The following is an 18,844-nucleotide window of genomic DNA, read 5'->3' as shown; positions in this document are numbered from 1 at the left end:
GGTTGCACTTGTGGGTGACCTTTGGAGGGCTTAGGATGGGGGTGGTTTGTCCATCCTGGCCCTTCTGGATCTCTTGGTGGCTTTCAATACCGTTGTCATGATCACCGTTGCGATGCTTGTGACATCGCAACGGCTCGCATGACAATGCAGGGAAATGGGTACCAGGCGGATTAAGGGAAAAGGCAACTAGCTAACAAAAGAGAGCAACAGGTGCTGGCAACAAAGTATCAACTCTAGCTGGAGGTGTGGAAGAGAGAGATACAATGTTGCAAAGAAGGAATTGACAAGACCAGACCAAGAGGCACGCCCGAGCTGTCAAAGAGATTACGAACCTGATCTCCTGGCAATGAACCATCACCGGCCAGGGAAGCAATCAAGGAAACGCCCGGAGCACAGGAGGGGCTCCACGACCCCTCACCTACTGGCAATGGAACCAACGGGGCTCGGGGCGCACCCGGAGTAAGAAGGGGTGGAGCGCTGACCGGCGCGGGCTATTTAAATCCCGTTCCGGCGCGCTCCACTCACTCTCAGCTTTTCTTAAGGGCACGCATACTGTTACTCAAATAAAACCAGAACCTAAGCCTACACTAGCATCTGTGTTTTTACTGGGTAGCAGGCAGAGCCTGACAACCGTCAACCATGGTATCTTACCAGACTGGCTCTTGGGATTGGGAGTGGGGGGTAGTGTTTTGGGATGGTTCTTCTCCATGGCTGGTACCAGTCAGTGCTAGTGGGGGAGGAGAGGTCTAGCATTAGGCCCTTGATATGTGGGTGCCTCAGGGCTTGGGTCTCCCTCCCCTCCTACATAACATCTATATGAAGCCCCTAGGAGAGGTATTTGTCAGCATGGTGTCTGGTATCACCAGTATGTTGATGATACCCAATTATACATCTCTATCCCATACTAGGCAAGTGATGCTGTTCAGTGCCTTGAGGCTGTAAGGGCCTGGATGGGGAGAAACTGGCTGTGGCTTAACTGTAGCATGATGGAGTAGTTGTGGGTCTTTGGACCTCCTGGAGTCAGGAAAGTTGACCTCTCTGACTCTGAATGGGATATCACTCCCCTGGAGAGATCTGGTACACAATTTGGGGATCCTCCCAGACTCAAAATTTGGGGATCCACCTGGAAGAGCAGGTGGCAGCCATGGGCAGGGGGCTTTTGCACGAATTCATCTTGTGCATCAATTGCACCCATTCCTGGACTAGGAGGCCTTGCTCACAGTCATTCATGCCTTAGTCACCTCCTGTTTGGATTACTGCAATACACTCTACATGGGACTGCCCTCAAAGACTATCTGGAAGCTACAACTGGTCCAAAATGCAGCAGCACACACAATTTTGGGTGCCCAATGTTTCACCTGAGTAACACCACTGTTGTGTGAGCTGCACTGGCTCCCAGTTGCTTTCCAGGTACAATTCAAGGAGCTGGTTATCACCTTTAAAGCCCTACATGGCACAGGGCTAGATTATTTGCAGGACCACCTTTCTCTGAGAGTATCTGCCCTTCCTACTAGGTTAGATAGGGTAGGTGTGTTCCAGGCCCCCTCCCTTAAATGTTATCAGCTGGTGGGACCTCGGAAGTGTTTCTTCTTGGTGGCCATCCCAGACTTTTGGAATAGCCTCTCACCTGAGATCTGAGGGATCCTTACCCTTTTAGCCTTCCAGAGGGTTAGGGTGGCTTTTCCCCCAAGCATTTGGGCTAGGATGAGAGTTGAGCTGGAAGGCTGTTTGGTATGGCACCTGGGGGGAAAGGTAGTTCTGTTTTTATGTTTGTTTTTAGGGATTGTTGTGAGCTGCCTAGAATCATTGTATGAGATAGGCCGCCATATAAGTCCTGTAAATAAATAGATAAATTACTTTGAAGTCCTGAACCTCATTGCTAAGGAACCAGAGGAACTGTGTAAGTAAATTAAAGAAGTTGCTAAGAATAAACGTGAAGAGATTGTCAAAGACCGAGAAATAGAGAAGCTTAATTGGATGACAAACAGGTGATGGGAATTGCTAAGAAAAGAGAGGTCAAAGCCAAGAAAGACAAAGATCTCTGGAAGGAACTTAACAAAGAATTTCAGAAAGCTGTTAGAAGAGACGAGAAGCAGTATTAGAATTACATCTGTAAGGACACTGATGATGGAAACAGACACAGAAAAACAAGCAAAGTTTTCCAAAAGATATCTGAACTCAGAAGGAAGTTCCAACCTCAAATGGGTATGCCATTGGACAGATATTACCTGATTCCAAGAAGATGAAACAAAGATGGAAGGAGTATACTGAAATTCTGTACAGCAGAGGTGTTAACATTCAAGGTATCTTAAAATATATTCCCCATTTCCAAGAATCTCTAGTACTAGAAGATGAAGTTAGATCAGCACTCCAGTCATTACCATGTCAGAAGGCTACAGAAATTGATGGAATATCTTCAGAAATATGGCAAGCAACAGAGGAAAAATCAATAAAGTTTTTAACCAAACTCTGCCAGCCTAGCTGGAGAATGACACAATGGCCAACAGATTGGAAGAGGTCTGTCAACATAATAATACCAAAGAAAGGCTTAATGGAATGTGCAAACTATAACATAAAATCCTTAATTTTACATAGCATCAAACTATTGTTTAGGATTATATAATGCAGATTTACATGAAAAGGGAAATGCCACATGCAGGGCCACAACTAGCTGGGGAGTGGGTGGGGCAAGCAGGGCATCTGCCCTGGGCACTGCGCTGGGGGGGGGGGCACCAACATGACAAAATAGTATTTGTATACTGAATGGGGGTGGGGGAGTGCAGAATCCACATTTGTCCCAGGTGACACAGACCCTAGTTGCGGGCCTGGCCACATGTGTTAGCTAGTTTTAGAAAAGGCTGGGGAACAAGAGACATTATTGCTGGTATGTGCTTGATAATTGAGAAAGCCAAAGACTACCAAATTATAAATGTGCTTCATTTATTATAGAAAGGCCTTCAATTGAGTTGACCTTGTTAAGCCATAGAATGTCCTTAAGAAAATGGGAATCCCAGAACATTACATTGTTCTCATGCAGAACTTATATACAGGACAGGAAGCCACAGTCCAGATGCAACATTGCAAAACAGGCTAACCCCAGGTTGGCAAAGAAATGAGACAAGGCTCTATACTCGTTCCTTATTTAACCTATCTGTGAACATATATTGAGGGAGGCTGTATTGGAGGAAAATGAGCAGGGCTTTAAAAATGGAGGAAAAAACATCAGTAACCTGTGTTAGGCTGATGTCACACATCCCATAGATGAAAATGCAAATGGTCTGAAAGTCTAGTAATGAAAGTCAAGGAGCACAGTGAAAAAAAAAGAGACTACAATTAAATACAAAATGAGACTACAAAATGAGACTACAGTTAAATGCAAAGAAGGCCAAACTAGTGATGACATGTACAGCAAGCAGTCTAAGAACAGACAATGAAGATACTGAATAGCTTCTGCCTTTTTAAAGGGACGCGGTGGCGCTGCGGGTTAAACCGCTGAGCTGCCGATCGGAAGGTCGGCGGTTCGAAACCGCGCGGCGGGGTGAGCTCCCGTTGTTAGTCCCAGCTCCTGCTCACCTAGCAGTTCGAAAACATGCAAATGTGAGTAGATCAATAGGTACCGCTTCGGCGGGAAGGTAACGGCGTTCCGTGTCGTCATGCTGGCCACATGACCCGGAAGTGTCCTATGGACAACGCCGGCTCTAAGGCTTAGAAACGGAGATGAGCACCGCCCCCTAGAGTCGGACACGACTGGACTTTACGTCAAGGGAAACCTTTACCTTTACCTATCAATAGCACCAACAGTCAATAAAAACAACAAAAACTAGTACTTGGAACAGTAGGTAAGAATGCCTTGAAAAAAATATTCAGATACTCTGACATGTTATACCTACAAAGATTAGAATCGTGCAGGCAGTGGTTTTTCCTGTGATACTCTATGGATGTGAAAGTTGGACTTTAAAGAAGTGGGATAGAATACTTTTAAATCTGTTGTGAGAGAAGACTCTTGAGAGTACCACGGATAGCCAAGAAAACAAAGAAATCAATCCAGAGTTCTTGCTCAAGGCAGAGATAATAAAATTCAGATGATCCTATTTTGCAAAGACCCAGCTTCTTAATAATGATAGCAAAGTGCTAGCAGGTAACAAAGAAAAGTGGAAGCTTTTCAGCTTCTATTTCGATCAGTTTTCTCAAAGTAAGGGTGTGTTTTCCACCAGATAATTGTGAAAAGCAGGATTAAGGAACAGGTTTGAAATTTGAGAATGATAAAAAAATATTCAGGGAATACCTGTTTACTCTGAATGAATTCAAATATCCAGGGCAAGAGGTATTTATTTATATATTTGATTTCTATCCCACCTTTCATTTAGGTGCTCAAGGCAGTATTTACAGCATTTCTTTCCCACAAAAAAGCCTTGTGGTAGGTTGGGCTGAGAGCTACTGGTCCAAAGTCACCCCATGAGCTTGGATGGAATATTTATCAAATCTGCAAGTATTACAATGTCAGGTGGGATAGCTTATACCCCAAAGATTATATAAATAACTTTCAAAATTATTTTTATGTTAGAGAAATGTGCCTAAAATAACAGGATGAAATTTAACAGGAACACATGCAGGATTTTACACTTAGCAAGCAGACATCAGCTGCACATGTGTACCTGACTTGGCAGAAGCATTTGTGAAAGAGATTTTGGAACTGTAGCTGATCACAAATTGAATATGAGTCAGCAGTGTGATGTGGCTTTCAAAGAAGCCAAATGCAATTTTATGCTGATTCAGCAGAAGTATTGTTTCCAAATCACAGGAAATCACTTAATTTTGTGTTGATCATATTGTTGGAGGTCATGGCAAATCCAGCATGCCTCATTAGCATGTGCATTAGAGTTCGTCCCATGATGCAACTCTGAGGAAACTGTTTGTTGCCACTCCCACTTCCTCTCTCTCTCTTTCTCCTTCCACCGACTGTACATGCTTTCTTCATCAGGGCCATGTGCTCGGGCCTTGATGAAGAATTCTGCCCCTTTCTTCCATGCAGCACTTAGCAGCTGTAGGGCTAAGGGTGAATTGAGTTTAGGGACAAAAGAAGAACAAAGATTTCATCTTTTCCACCAAACATGGATGTAACCGAACCAAGAATAAAGTCAGTAAGATATTCTTTTTACTTCTTAACCTACTCTGTCTAAGTGTATAATTCTTTATGCTTGGGAGGGCTAAGTGTGTAAGATCAATAACCTGTGTTTCTCGGATGTGCTTATTAAAGCTATTTTAAGATAATATTCTTTTTCTGCATACAGCTTCACAGCTGTGTTAAGCTCTGCTCCATTTCAGTGGTCTAGCAGGCCACTAAATGGCTTTACATATCCCACCTCAAGAATCGTGGCCAGTTCTAGACGTTGTACTTTAGGAAAGATTCAGTCAAACTGCAACAGGTTCAGAAGTCTCCAAGGATGGCTAGGGGTCTGGAAATTCACTCCTGTTAAGGAAGATTGAAGGAATTGGGAATGTTTGGCCTTGAGAAAACTGTGGGAGATGTTACACAGAAGAAGACCAAGATCTGTTTGCTACTATCACAGAGGACATTGCCTGGAATCATGAAAACAGATTCAAGACTGAATGTTTAGAAAAAGAATTCTTAACATTTGAGCCAAATATCCAGAGAATTGGTGGATTCCCCTTCACCTGGTGTGTACCAGCAAAAGCTAAGCTGTATCTGAGATATGCTTGAATTTGAATAGGCTCTGGTACGGAGCAAGGGGTTGGATTCAATGGCCTCTTTCAATTCCTTAATTCTATTACGATGAGCACATGAATCCTGACTCTTGGCACAGTACCCACTTCTTTTACTGGGAAGAACAGGGTGGTGGAGATAGTGACTTACTTATGTAGGTTTTGTATTACAAAAATAAAATTATCTCCCATGATAATGTTCTAGTAAATGTGACAGCTTACATTGCTGTTATTCTTTGGTTTGAACTGATTGCTTTACTATGTAGCAAACTCAACCTATGCACGTATACGGCCTTCATTTTCACAGATGAAGTAGGTTGTTATCTTTCATTAAACTGCATGCCCCTAAGAAACCTTTTTTTTGGTTCTTCAAACTTGTCAGGCACTGAATGCAGGAGATACTCTTTTTTTGTGGCCATTGTAGACATGCAAGGCCAACTCCTAGATATCTGCAACTTCCCATATGCTACTTTTACCGCACTCAAAATTCTAAGTCTCCTCACCTTGCACACAAAACTTGAGCTCCTTGGCATCAATAACCACTGAGGATTGCAACTTTTCAGGTATCTTCTTGCTCATGCGGTTGTAGCTGCGCTGCTTCTTGGTTTCCCCCCAGAGATTGGAGCCACCATACATGCTGGGAATGTTGAGGACTGCAATACCTTCCAATGAAGTGCTAGTCAGGTCCAAAACTGTTCCATCACACTGATACAGAGGAAGAAAAAGATAAAAGTGTGGTTTTATGCAATTTATCCAGAATTATCTATTAAGCACTGTATCATGAAATATTTAAATATTTCTATTCCACCTTTCTAAATGTCCAAGTAACTTCTAATTGTCATAAAAACAATAAAACAAAATGATCAAGATCCACAATTCATCAAGGCAACAACGAACGATCAGCCGTGATGCTATCAGTTCAGGGTAGATGGCTAGGACCCCATACAGCAGAATAAGCAGGAGGAACACCAAACAGAACTGTCTTATACTCAGCACCATCTAAACAATGTCTTACCTGCTTCAGACCACTTTAAACAGAGTCTAAATGTACCACAATATGTGCAGTTTAAAAATCCACAGGGAACTTTTTTTTTTGAAGCAGAACCCTTGCACTATATTCCTTGCTTCTCTCATACCCAAGTCTGAACAATTCAGTAGATGTGAATGAAACATTTGATCCATGAAAATGGGGCCTACACAACTAAATGTTCTGAAGCCTTTTAAAGCGTGGTATAAATATTATCAGGAGTGACTTGAGTAAATTGTAAGTAATCCAGTAAAAATTACTTTAAGATTCAGTATGGTTGACCAGTCTTTCCCAGTCTGGTGACCTTCTTGATGAATAACAACATCCATGATCCCCAGCCAACATGGTTATGTGCACCCAAGGCAAAGCCTATTGTATTCAAGATCATTTTAAGATCCTGTTGATTTTGTGAGCCTTTATCACCTATTGGTGCTGAATATTGCATATTATTTCCTGACAATAGAAGGAATGTTTAAAGCAGGGAATGAAGATTATGAATAATGTGATCATTTTACAAGCAATTGTACGTGGCAGAAGCAAAATGTTTACTAATAGGTCAGGTGAACACAGAAGTAGTATTTATTTATAGCACACTTAAAAACTATCAAACTTCATACTTGACTCCTTTTAGCTGTGTGGTTGTCCCCTCCCCCTCCAACTGACACTAGAGATTATTGGAAACAAGGTGTAAATAGTCTTTTTTTTTAAAGGAGCAACCTAAAGCAGCGTAATAACATGTTTGGCAAAAGCTATAATTGAAAAACAATGATTTGGGTCTGCACACAAGTCAGATAAATATCAAAGGACTGCAAGTGCTGTTCTTTGGTCTGTGCTCAGTTATGCTCTGCTGTTTTGCTTGGGGACATTGGAAACAAACCTCCCCTGTGCTGTCCGGGTAGCAAAATTCTGGCGGGCTGCAGAAGGTGATATGGACTCCATATATTCCCCCAGCAGAGGAATGAGCATCTAACAGCTAGCAAGTGTGCTTTCCTCTTTAACCCTGCTTTGTCTCTGTGCCAATGTGGTACAATGACCTCTTTGAGAAGGGGCAGCTGATGGGCTGTTGGCAGGAAGACTGGAAGTAGACATTTGCAGCTGGGGAAAAAAACAACTTTATTTCTAGGCGACTACAACTGTAACTGATGCCAATTTCCAAAACAAAACTGCCATTTCTCCTGTGTTCATGACAGATGCCTGGAGCCAAAAGGAGGGCAAACTGTTGCTTTCATCTTAAAATGCTGTCAGATTAACACTTTCCAGCCCTCAGACTGCAATCTCCTGAACATACATTTGCAGAAATATCCTGGGCTGAGAAACTTGGGTCGTATTTTTCAGCCAATACCAGGAGGAGATGCACTTTTTTGGGGGGGGGTATAATAGATGAATTGTTGTACAGTGTGGAATCTGTCAAAGGTTGAACAAACACAGCTAAAGTATTTTTTCCCCATCTCATCAATGGCCTCACTATCAGTGCTAAACTCAAAACAAGTACAATTAAAGCAATGGTGGATCAATGTAAAACCCTTTCGCATGTAGCATTCTGTTCCCAACAAAGTACCTTTGGAAAGCCCACAAGCAGACTGAAATTCAATAACGCTCATGGGTTGTGTTCTTGGCAACTGATACTCAGGGGCCTACTGATATTGGAAGCAATATATCACTGTCAGGACTACTTGCTGCCGCAGCTTTATCCTCTATAAATGTATCTGATTTCCTGTTAAAACTGTCCATGTTGGGAGCCATTTCCACATCTTGAAGAAGTGAATCCCACAGTTTTAATTAGTACTCCACAGTTTTAGCAATCTTCCCTTTCTTTACACTATGTAGTTTTCAGGCTAGCTTTGAAGCCCTCCCTGCTCAACCTAGATATATAAAGGGTGGTACTGTTTATTAGTGTGAAAAAAAGACATTCACTTTTATTTCAATATTTCATTTGCTGCATGACTAAATTACAAACTGAAGACATGTGTGGTACTAAGCTGTTATGAACCCAAGCACTAATCATTTGCTTACTCAGATTGTCTGAAATGTTTCTGGCAAAATGTGCTATTTGTATATTCCATGTCTGATTTCAGCCTCTTAGGCCTGAATCCATATAGGGAAGGATTTAGGAGTTGCACTGATTTACAGACTAAATACAATCTCAGCAATTGATGACTAGGGGAAAAATGCCAAATACCATTTTAGTCTGCATCTATTTTATAGATGTACTAGGTGAGCAGGACGTGGGAGGTAATAGTAGTGTTCACTTAAATACCATACTAAACTAAACACAACCCTTCTCATATTTTAAGAATAGCTGGACAATGGAAAAAAATCTTCAAAGATACCAAGAATGTCCTTCCTTGCTGGTTCTTTTTTATTTAAACATCCTGTACCCAAAGGGATAGGCTAGACTAGTATTGGAAGGAAGAAAGCTGGGAGTGATGAATGAGCAAGGGATGTAGCCAGCTAAAACATTCGAGACAGCTGAGGAGCAGTATATGTTATGTCATTTACTGTTTTTGACAGCAATCAAACTGAACCTTATTCCTGATCTGGGTTTGGATGAGTTCCAATTTCCTCTAAAAAGCTCCTCTCTCCTTCCTGGCTATTATTAGCCCCTGAAGGTGCTGTCTGCAGTATGATCAGAAGGCCATGAGTGTGTGTAGCCCTAGAAAATAAAAGTGGATGGCTTAAGCACACATCAGCATCTGTACAGGGTAAAGAGAGAATCCTTTTGAGCATAATGGTAGTCTACAAAGAATTTGAAATAATTACCAGATCAGCAAGCTTTGGTCATATTAAATGAACACAAGGAAAAAGAGCAGGCTGGAGTGGATGGCCTTATATCTCTTTCACTGGCACCTTTAAAAGATACTGTGAAAAAGGAAATAGGAGCGGGGAATGGAAAGAGATGCATGGAGAAACCAGCAGTGGTGTCATGAGTAACGATGGTGAGCAGGAAGGGGCTCCCATCCAGGGTGGAAAACCCATGCGTAGTACTGAGGAATTAAGCAGCCATTCAAAGAGACACAGATCAGGCCCACCTTAGCTTTTGGGGTTTATATGTGTCATGAGTAAGGACAATATGTCTGGGTTTTTCCCATGCTTATTCAGTTTGTTAGGATTCTGTTATGTAGCAGTAATAAACACTAGAGAACTACTCCTCGTCTCATTGTGATTCTCACTGTTAGGACAAGTGGGTTCTAGAGTGGTATGTCCACGTAGCATCTTTTTGGTGTGGTATGGAAATGCACTGTATTCCTCAAAGTCATCCATACCCAGATTTGAGGTCAGACTGGCATTTACTTCTCTGCATGCAAAACTGGAGTCATAGCAGAGACAGCATGACCAGGATCGCTTACACAACTAGGGAAGCAATCACAGAAGCCGTTGAGCCCAGGACCTTCTGAAATGATTTCTTGGAGAATGACAACTGATGGGACCTGACCCTGGGTCAGCCCGTGAGTAAGGATGCCTATCTCCACTTGTCATGAGTAACTGAGGGGAGGTGATCAGAGCAGACTGAAGAAGCATGAAATACAATGGTAAAGTGTGTGCTTTGACTGACAATTCCATATACTAGTTTTAGTAAATAATTACATTTGTGGTGCTAGCCCAGTGTTTCTCAACCTTGGCAACTTTAAGATAGGTGGACTTCATCTCCCAGAATTCCCCAGCCAGCATGGGGAATTAAAAGAAGGACAGCTTGGATGAGGTTAGGGAGTGGAAATGGTTTATAGAAAATACACACAGCACAAAATCCCAAGTACAAACTATGAAATGACTGACTTCTTAGTAACTGCTGGTGAACCACACATTTTCCCTTCCCTAATTAAAGGCTGTTTCCATGTATCTAGAAGGTGGTGGTAGGCAGTCACAGAATTTACAAACCTTCACAACAAACTTAATTCCAGTCAAGCCCTCAAGTATAGCTGTAAGGGCATAATTCTGTCATCCCAAAACTGGCTTCAAAGATGATGAATACATAGATGCCCATGCCAACAAATATACTTAAAGGGAATCCATAAAACAGGAATATACATTTTTTAAATGCTGCTCCATATCTATGGCAGGTTTTTTTTTTCTACTGAACTGTGTTTTAGGTATCTGTATGCAAACAGAAGCTTTCTCTACTATAAATCTACCAACTCTTTCCTTGCAAAACATCTCACAATGTTTCAAGGGATGGAGATGTCACTAAAAGCTCAGCTGCAGCTGCCAGCTGTTTGTGGGAAAAAAACTTCTGTTGACACACTAACGATGCGGGAGCCACAGGAGATATATTGCTAATTGGAAAGCATTCAGATGCGTGAAATCTAAAATGTTGTTCGATCCTATCATTGTGGGCCAGAATCAAGGTCATGAGCCAGCACTAAAAAGTAGAGAGAGGATTATTGTGTTAATGAAGGCTATGAACCTTGAGAGAAAAAATAAAGCGCTCTCTGGCATTGTCCCATCAGGCAAGGCTTTTGCTGAGAAGCTTTCTCCTGCCTCCCTCCTGCACTGTGGATTCTGCCAACCACTGATTGGAAGAAATGGCCAATGCACCCTCATCCTCTTATTTCTCCCTCTCCCTTACACCCAGCAGCACAGGGGCAGTTGGGAGAGCACAGAGGCTCTTTCTCTTCAACCGGCAACCTGCACTAGAAAGGCAAATAGGGTGTCCTTTGCTTTGCCTGTCCCCACCTCTTCGTCCTCCTCCTCCTTTTGGACAAATTAGGAGGTGAGCAGCCACCCACTGTGCTGTTCTAAAGTCAGTAAATGAGATTTCCATAAAGGTGTATTTGTGATTTATCTACTATGTGTGATCCAAGTAAGCTTTAAAAAATACTCTGTTTCAGCTGAGAAGATACCAAAGTTTTTGAACTGGGGGGAATTAATATCTTGTATTGGTGAAAATAGTTCCTGAAAGAATGGAATGCTTCCATAGATACTGAATTGTCATGAAGGATGTGGCTGGGTGATGTTCAGCAATCCCCTATAGCCCCATCAGGGTAAACTCAGGAAAACAAGTCCAGCCCCAGCCCCCTCCACCCACAGTTTGGGGCTTCATGGATGGTGCTATTTTGGTCACATAAAGACCAGACCAATGCTCAGAGATACCTTTTGAGTCAATTACTACCACAACACTTGGCATGTCTACTCACGAATAAAATATATTCACTTAACACTATGCTTGAGCTTTTGAATTTCTATCTGTTATGTTTTAATGCCTTTTTAATGATTTTTTACTCTACCTTGTAAGCAGCACAGAGCTAGTTTTTTGACTAAAGCTTTAATGACCCCAGAGATGGAATAAAGGTGAAGTTATAGAAGGAGGAGGGAAAAACAAACCAGAAATTTGCCAGGAATAATTTTCCAATAAACCATAGAAACTTTTTCTCTGCAACTTTGACCCTGACTTTTCTAGTTTGTTCAATAAACTAAGTTTAATGTTTTAATGCGATTCATGAACACAATTCAAAAACACTACTGGCATAATCATAACACACCTCCTACAGAAAATCAAGACTTCAAGGGTTTGGGGAGACTCACCTCAATCTCTACATAGTCGTGAAGCTTCTTGCAAGTGGCTGCAAATGTTTCTGTTGTGCCGAATTCAAAATACCACAATTTATTCTTCATTCTGGCATAGAAAACCAAAAAAGGGAAAGCATTCTGGAGTGATATATTCACATGATGCTTTATCTACACATGCTGCCTTGCTAGCGTTCACAAAGTTTGCAGTCTACATATGGCAAGAGCTACCATTGTATGAAAATGATAGAGAAAAAAAACCTTCCTAAAAAATTAGGGAAGTTATGAGATTGTATCACAACACCACAGTGTGTTGGAATATTTCAATTCACCAAGTATTTTAGTTTGTTCATGCTTCAGTTATTCAATTATTGAGTTGCTTTGCATATTTTCAATGATTTAGCAATGATCAGGCATTCAGGCTGTGGAATCTCCTTCCTGTGAGGCTTCCAATCAAGTTTGAGAAGCCTGATAAAACTTGAGGGAAGCTCTCCCCAAGCAGGTGTCCTCCACATGTATTATTTTGCACCTTCCATCATTTCCAGCCAGCATAGCCATTAGGAGAGACACCTGGAAAGCTTGGGGGAAGTTGTTTTAAGTATTAAAAATATTTATATAATTACTGATTCACTTCAAACTCCACCTGAAACAGCTACTGATGAGATCAATAGTAAGCATTTTTGGACATTGTATCCATTTAAGGATGGGTTTAGTTCTTATCCCAGGGACAAAATAGATTGGGAATGTCTCTTGAGGAGAAACTGGAATGCTTACAGTAACCTTTGCACTTACTAGTCATAGAATTTTAATGAATTTATATATTGCTGTAGGCTGCCTTGAGGATATTTTAACAGAAAAAATAAGGTATCTATAAATAAATAAATAGGCACAACAATTGAATTTCATATACTTTTCATTCTTTTCAGTGAAATTTGTTTAGGAGAAATTCTCCACCTGCAGATACAAGTTTAACGAAATGTAAAAGTCTCCTGTTTGGCAACTAATCTAGCTAAACAGGTAAGGATGGCCAGATTCTCACAGGCATTATCAGAAACTGGAAAAAACAAAGAGGAAATGAATGAATAAGAAATTTGCCTCTGTTCAGTCAAGAAAGAAAAGGCAGATGGATTTACACATCAAGAATTATTTAATCCCACCTGGCCAAGTGCTTGATTCTGACATCAGTGGTGTCATCAGGGATTCAAAAATTGCTTTGTTAAATTTTTGAAAATGTTGTTTGCATAAAGGTTGTTACTTTGTTCTGTCAACTCTGAAGATAGAAATATCTTTTCTTAATAGAACAGTTGCTATCTTCAGAACCAAACTTCAATTCAGGTTGAGAAGCCATATTATTCTGCGCCAGTCAGTGGTGATACACTGATGCATGTCACAGTCCTGCAGATTGTTTGTATCAGAGGATTTACCCCAGATTTTAGCAGTCCAAAGGGCTTATAGAAAGTCAATAAGAATAAGGTTGCCTCCACAAGTTTCCATTCCCCAATACCTCACAAATCAGTCTAAAGCTAATTTCAGAATAGGCAGTGCAACACCATACATCAGTCAGCCAACTCCCATTATTCCCAGTCAGCTGGAGGTTGATGATGGGAACTGAGTTTCTTCTCATACTTGGAAGCAAGGTGACTGGTGGGAAAGCTGCTGTTGCAGCCTTGCCCCTGGAAAAGCCAACCAGCCTCTGATGCACGGTAGCTGGTCAGACTGCCCCCATGAAGTAGTGTGCTTTGCCTGCTTGCATTCTGCTCATACAGTCCTCCATTCACACAGGCTCCTCCCTTTTGCCTTTCACAGGAATCAGAGCTCTGTAAATGCTATGTTCCATGCTTGCCCACCTTTCAATCCTTCTGGGCACCCAGAAATTGTAAGCCTCCACAAGCTTGCTCATGAACCCCCCAGGGGAAGGGGACAACCCATAGTATGAGAACCACTGACCTAAATCCATAAAATCCTGCTTTTGTTTCCTGCAAAGGCCTACTTCTTGACTATACCAATCTTCTACACTAATGTTTTCTAACATAATTCTGAGGAAGCTTCCTCTTCCCCTTACTTGTCTAGTCATGGTCCATTAAGCCTTCACAGTAAAGTCAGCTAGGCTGCCTCATTCAAGTTCCAGTTTAAAATAATTCAGAGGAAGCATCTTTCCACAGAGAGAGATTAAAAAAAATGTACACTGAAACTGAGCTTTATAAGGGCAGGTGAGGGAGGTGGGTTCTTTCTCAATTCAGTGTTTGTAACTCATGGTTATTTTATGATTTTGGTGGTAAAATCAGGAGTAAATGGTGAGTAGCACAAAATTTAGAAGGAAAACCATTTTTTTTACTTCAGTTTGAGAGAGCAGTATGCTTTTATTGACCCTTCGTAATTTAGGACAGAAATATGTCTGCACCCGCCCCCTTTTTCTAATACACATTTGAGGGCCCCTCTTTGGCCTAAGATGACTTCACTGCTGTCCTAAGGAACATGGTAATCTAATAGAGTTTGTTTACAGGAAGTACCTCTACTTCTGTGCTCTATTCCTTGTATGAAAAATTTTCAACCAGATCCTCAGAAACCATCCAAAGGTTTAAAGACTGGCGTAATGCTATAAAGACAGGAACAGCAGCTGCTCGGCTCCTAGCCACCTGTAGGTGTAAAATCATCTCCAGAACTAAATAGGGAAGTCTTGAGGTATTGTGCATCTGACTGTACTGTGCCCTATTGGAACACACTTCCTTGAATAGCAAGGTGACAAGCCCACTTGTTTTTTTTAGAAGGATAGCCTGCTTTGAGCTCTGTGAGGAAAAAAAGTCAGTGTTCATCCCACCTAATGAAATATATGCCAGATTAAACACCAGGAATTTTGAAACACAAAAGATGACACAAAACAGCTTGGTGCTTTTGCTCAGTGGACTAAATGGCTCCCTTCCAGAAACTCTCAGAATATGTTTGTACAGAGGCATTATTTTTCAGTTTTTCAAGGCATTTGAAATTGTTGATATATGATCTTCTTACTGATCATACAGAAGCCAGACTATGCATCTGAGAGTCCATCTACTCTACTCTAGTTACTTGATTGTGCACAGGCCTTTTTCTCTTCTCAGTGATGCCATCTGGAATCCTTTGCATGGGTAATGCTTCCACACTAAGGATCCCTTGAAAATCTTCCAAAGAACTCTAGGGTTTCCAACTTTGGAAAATAAATGAGTAGGACAATCTTCTCCATCCCTCTGGTTATTCCACATGCTTTATTCTTCTTAGAAGTTGCTATGTAAGTTCTTAGATTACTGTTGGACCAAAACTGTACATACACGTTCATGGATTCTGGAGAGAAGTCCATGGTTAACCAGTGTACACCACAAGTAAGTGGTGGGAAGGCGTAACAAGGTAAATATTTGAATTGGGTAGAACTGAATGAGAAGGGCTTCTTAAGAGGTCAGAAAACTGGATGAAGTCCAAGAATTTTGTAGAGAATGTGATAAAAAACACTTAGGTGAATAACTTGTTAATTGCTATTTTAGTCCATAATACTTCCAAGAGGTCTGGTAGCTATATTCCAAATGCTAAAATACACCCTCCCATTAAATATTAATCCCATTGTATCTTATCCTGTCCAACTCTATATGTCAGCCTAGAGTGCTACAAGAGTGCTACAATACCCCCAATTTTCAACAGGCTAAACATTTATTTATTGTATTATTTATTTATTGCATTTGTGTTTACCTTTCTTCTGATAGCTGAAGTTGCTCACATGAATTTTATTCCACAACAACAGTCTTGTAAGGGAGTTTGGCCTGGGAGGGAATGACTAGTCCAAAGTCACTCAATGAGCATTATGAACAAGTACGTTTTTGAACCTGGGTCTTTCCAGCCCAAGTCCAACATTGTAAACACCACATTACACTGGATTTCCAGATACTTTTATTTCCTTTCACATTTTCTTATCCATATGAACTATTTTTGCTGCCTACTTTCTATATACCTGAAAATGCTTCTGAGTGCATTAATTCAATTACTCTGGATTATAAATACGTAAACCTACCAGGACTATCACAGGTAGAAAATCTTTATTTTTAAATCTGTGAAATAGCTATATGCAGAGCGAGAGAAGCTAATTAGCTCTCTCTCCAATAAAGACCACAGTGCATAGTTCTGGCAAACAGGTTATGACATTATCTCAACTCATATTAGGCTGATTTGTGAATATATGCATCACATATTTGTGCACGTGCCAGCCGATTCAAACTGTTTGCTGTATATCCATTAAAATTTGAGCAAAAGAATGTTGCTCATTAAGACATGTAAAGCAGTTGTGGGAATGATGAAAACCTGCATATATTAATACCAGTGGAAATCCTGTAGAACTCTGCATATTTAAGATTGCACCTCCCATTAGCTCCAGCCAGCATGGTCTATGGTCTTGGTTTATGAGATCTACAAACCAACATCTGAAAGGCCAAAAGTTACTCACTTTGCACAGTTAAAGCATTGGATTACCTTTGCGGTATTCATTCTATATTACCTATCCTGTCCTTAAGATACATTAGAGGATGTTGACTTTAGAAGGAAGGCCAAAGTTTGCTGGAGGTCTGCTAATTTTTTAAGGAGTGTTTGAATACAATAATTTTTGTAAAGTTTTCCTGAATGTCTCCTTATAGACGTTAGGAAGTGGGTTTTTTTTAATGAAAGCAAGCCAGGACCATTTCTTATGAATCTGCATGTGAAATGTGAGCTAGTTCCAACCTGAAGTTCTGTTTTGCCTTGATTGCCTGTTTCTGCTGGTTCTGGAATTTATACATAATTATGAAGTGTGAATGAATGGAATTGGGTCTGCAGCCAAATTTTAGCAGCTTTCCAGGCAAAAACTAAAATACCAAGAATTGCAAAATGTTATAGTTACAAATCTTAGAACAGTACATATTCTTTGAGACCATTTTGCTCCAGGATTTTCTGTGATATACAAAGAAAATAAGTTTCTTTCAGTAATATTTTTATCTTAAAGACAAGTGCCATGACATTATCTCTCATTGACTATTGATCCATTTTGATTCTGAGTAAAACCACAAGGTCAGAAGGAAAACAATATCTCAAATGGACAAACATACAATAAGAAACAAGGTGTCTCTGAGTGCACACTTAGCCTTAGAGCAATTCTATACTGCAGCCTAAGCTACTTGCCATCCATGCAGCTCCTGGCCAATTCTTAAGCCAAATTCAGAAATTCCAGTCTGGATTGCAGTGTATTGATAAGGGGTTCAGGCTGATGTTCAGTCTAGGCTGTGTAGACCAGCCTACCAGGGTCTGCCTTTTCCTTTTAGGGATGTTCTCTCCAGATGATTATACATATGGATGCCTTCATACCCCTTTTCCACATATCTCCTTTGACAGAAATACAGACCCTTTCTTTTTCCTTTCCCCCTCTTATGGTATCATAGCTCCAATTCTACAATAATCAAACAATCAACTCAATAGAAATAGGTTGTCCTTCCATTCCTCTGTAGGTCCATGGAAAATTTGATAGCAAGGAGAAACTGATAGTTCAGATTTATAGAAACAAAGTAGAATTTTTCTTACATTGCAACTTAAATATGTAAAAAGAAAAAAAGAGGAAAGCTTTGCAAAATTGAGGGCAGGGGGTGGGAAAGCAAGAGAAGGATGCTTCACTAAGGCTGGGCAGACACCAAAAGGATGCCCACTGGAAGAAAGAAAGGTTGAATGGAGCATGAGCTTCTAAGGTTGAGGATAGTTCACTGACTTAATGGGCCATTTCTGGATCAATCACAAGATTGTAAAAAGAACAGCATCTGTTGACCAGCAAAAAACATAGCAGCCTGGCAACCCAGGACAATATGGCCATTCAGGGCAGAGACCAGCCCCTAGAAGGGAGGAGATGTGCCAGGTACTACAGCCAATCTCAACTGGGTCTGCTACTAGAATGGAAGAAATCACTGGAGACCATCTCCTCTGACGAGCTTAATGTGGCTCAGGTTGCAAAACAACAGTTTTGAACTGAAGCTGGAAAACATGGGTGTGAGGTACATTTGCAGTGGGCTGGGAGTAGGAGGAAGCCAAAGTCATCTGTTTCTGCCCTCAGGAAGGAGTGAGTGGCCCATACTAGCACTGGACCAAGCAGAAAATGTGGATCTGTGCTAAGAGTTGTGATCAGTGTTGAAACCAAGCTTACAAGTCTTGTCAGAAAAACATCTACTGCTACATTTTCCTCTGAGACTGGGGAAAGAAATCTTTTTATTTATTCATTACAATTGTCATATAGTTAGGAGTCAGCAACCCTTGTCATTCTATTTCAGATCACCCAAATTTTTTTCTAAGAGATCTGTCCCTGTGCCGGACAGTAAGGTATGAAAGAGTCCCCTTTTAGGGGAGATGGGTAGTGATAGAAATTTGAAAAATAAATAAATAAAAATAAATAAATAACTCAAGAGAACCAATATCACCCTTCCCTTTACGCAACAATAGAAGCTGGAGTTTCTACACTTTTATCCTTGTGAATTGTAAAAATAAATGAAACATGTACGTAGGCAAGCCTCGGCCTATGTGTGGGCTGTTTCTTAACAGGTGGACAACATGACAGAAATTGCT

The 18,844-nt window shown here is 40.9% G+C and overlaps 1 protein-coding gene across 1 annotated transcript in view; it reads right to left on the bottom strand.

Moving 5' to 3' along the window:
• DGKG (diacylglycerol kinase gamma) overlaps positions 1–18,844 on the bottom strand; it is a 171,693-nt gene that overhangs the window by 17,251 nt on the left and 135,598 nt on the right. The window contains exons 23-24 of the mRNA XM_063306837.1: positions 12,272–12,362; positions 6,228–6,429 (exon numbers count right to left, since the gene is read on the bottom strand). Coding sequence (XP_063162907.1) covers positions 6,228–6,429; positions 12,272–12,362 — 293 coding nt within the window. The remainder of the gene's footprint in view (positions 1–6,227; positions 6,430–12,271; positions 12,363–18,844) is intronic.

The sequence above is a fragment of the Candoia aspera genome, chromosome 6 (genome assembly GCF_035149785.1).
Source record: "Candoia aspera isolate rCanAsp1 chromosome 6, rCanAsp1.hap2, whole genome shotgun sequence".
In the NCBI taxonomy this organism is placed as follows: domain Eukaryota; kingdom Metazoa; phylum Chordata; class Lepidosauria; order Squamata; family Boidae; genus Candoia; species Candoia aspera.
Note: the sequence above shows the minus strand (reverse complement) of the source record. Positions and strands in the feature narration are given on the sequence as shown.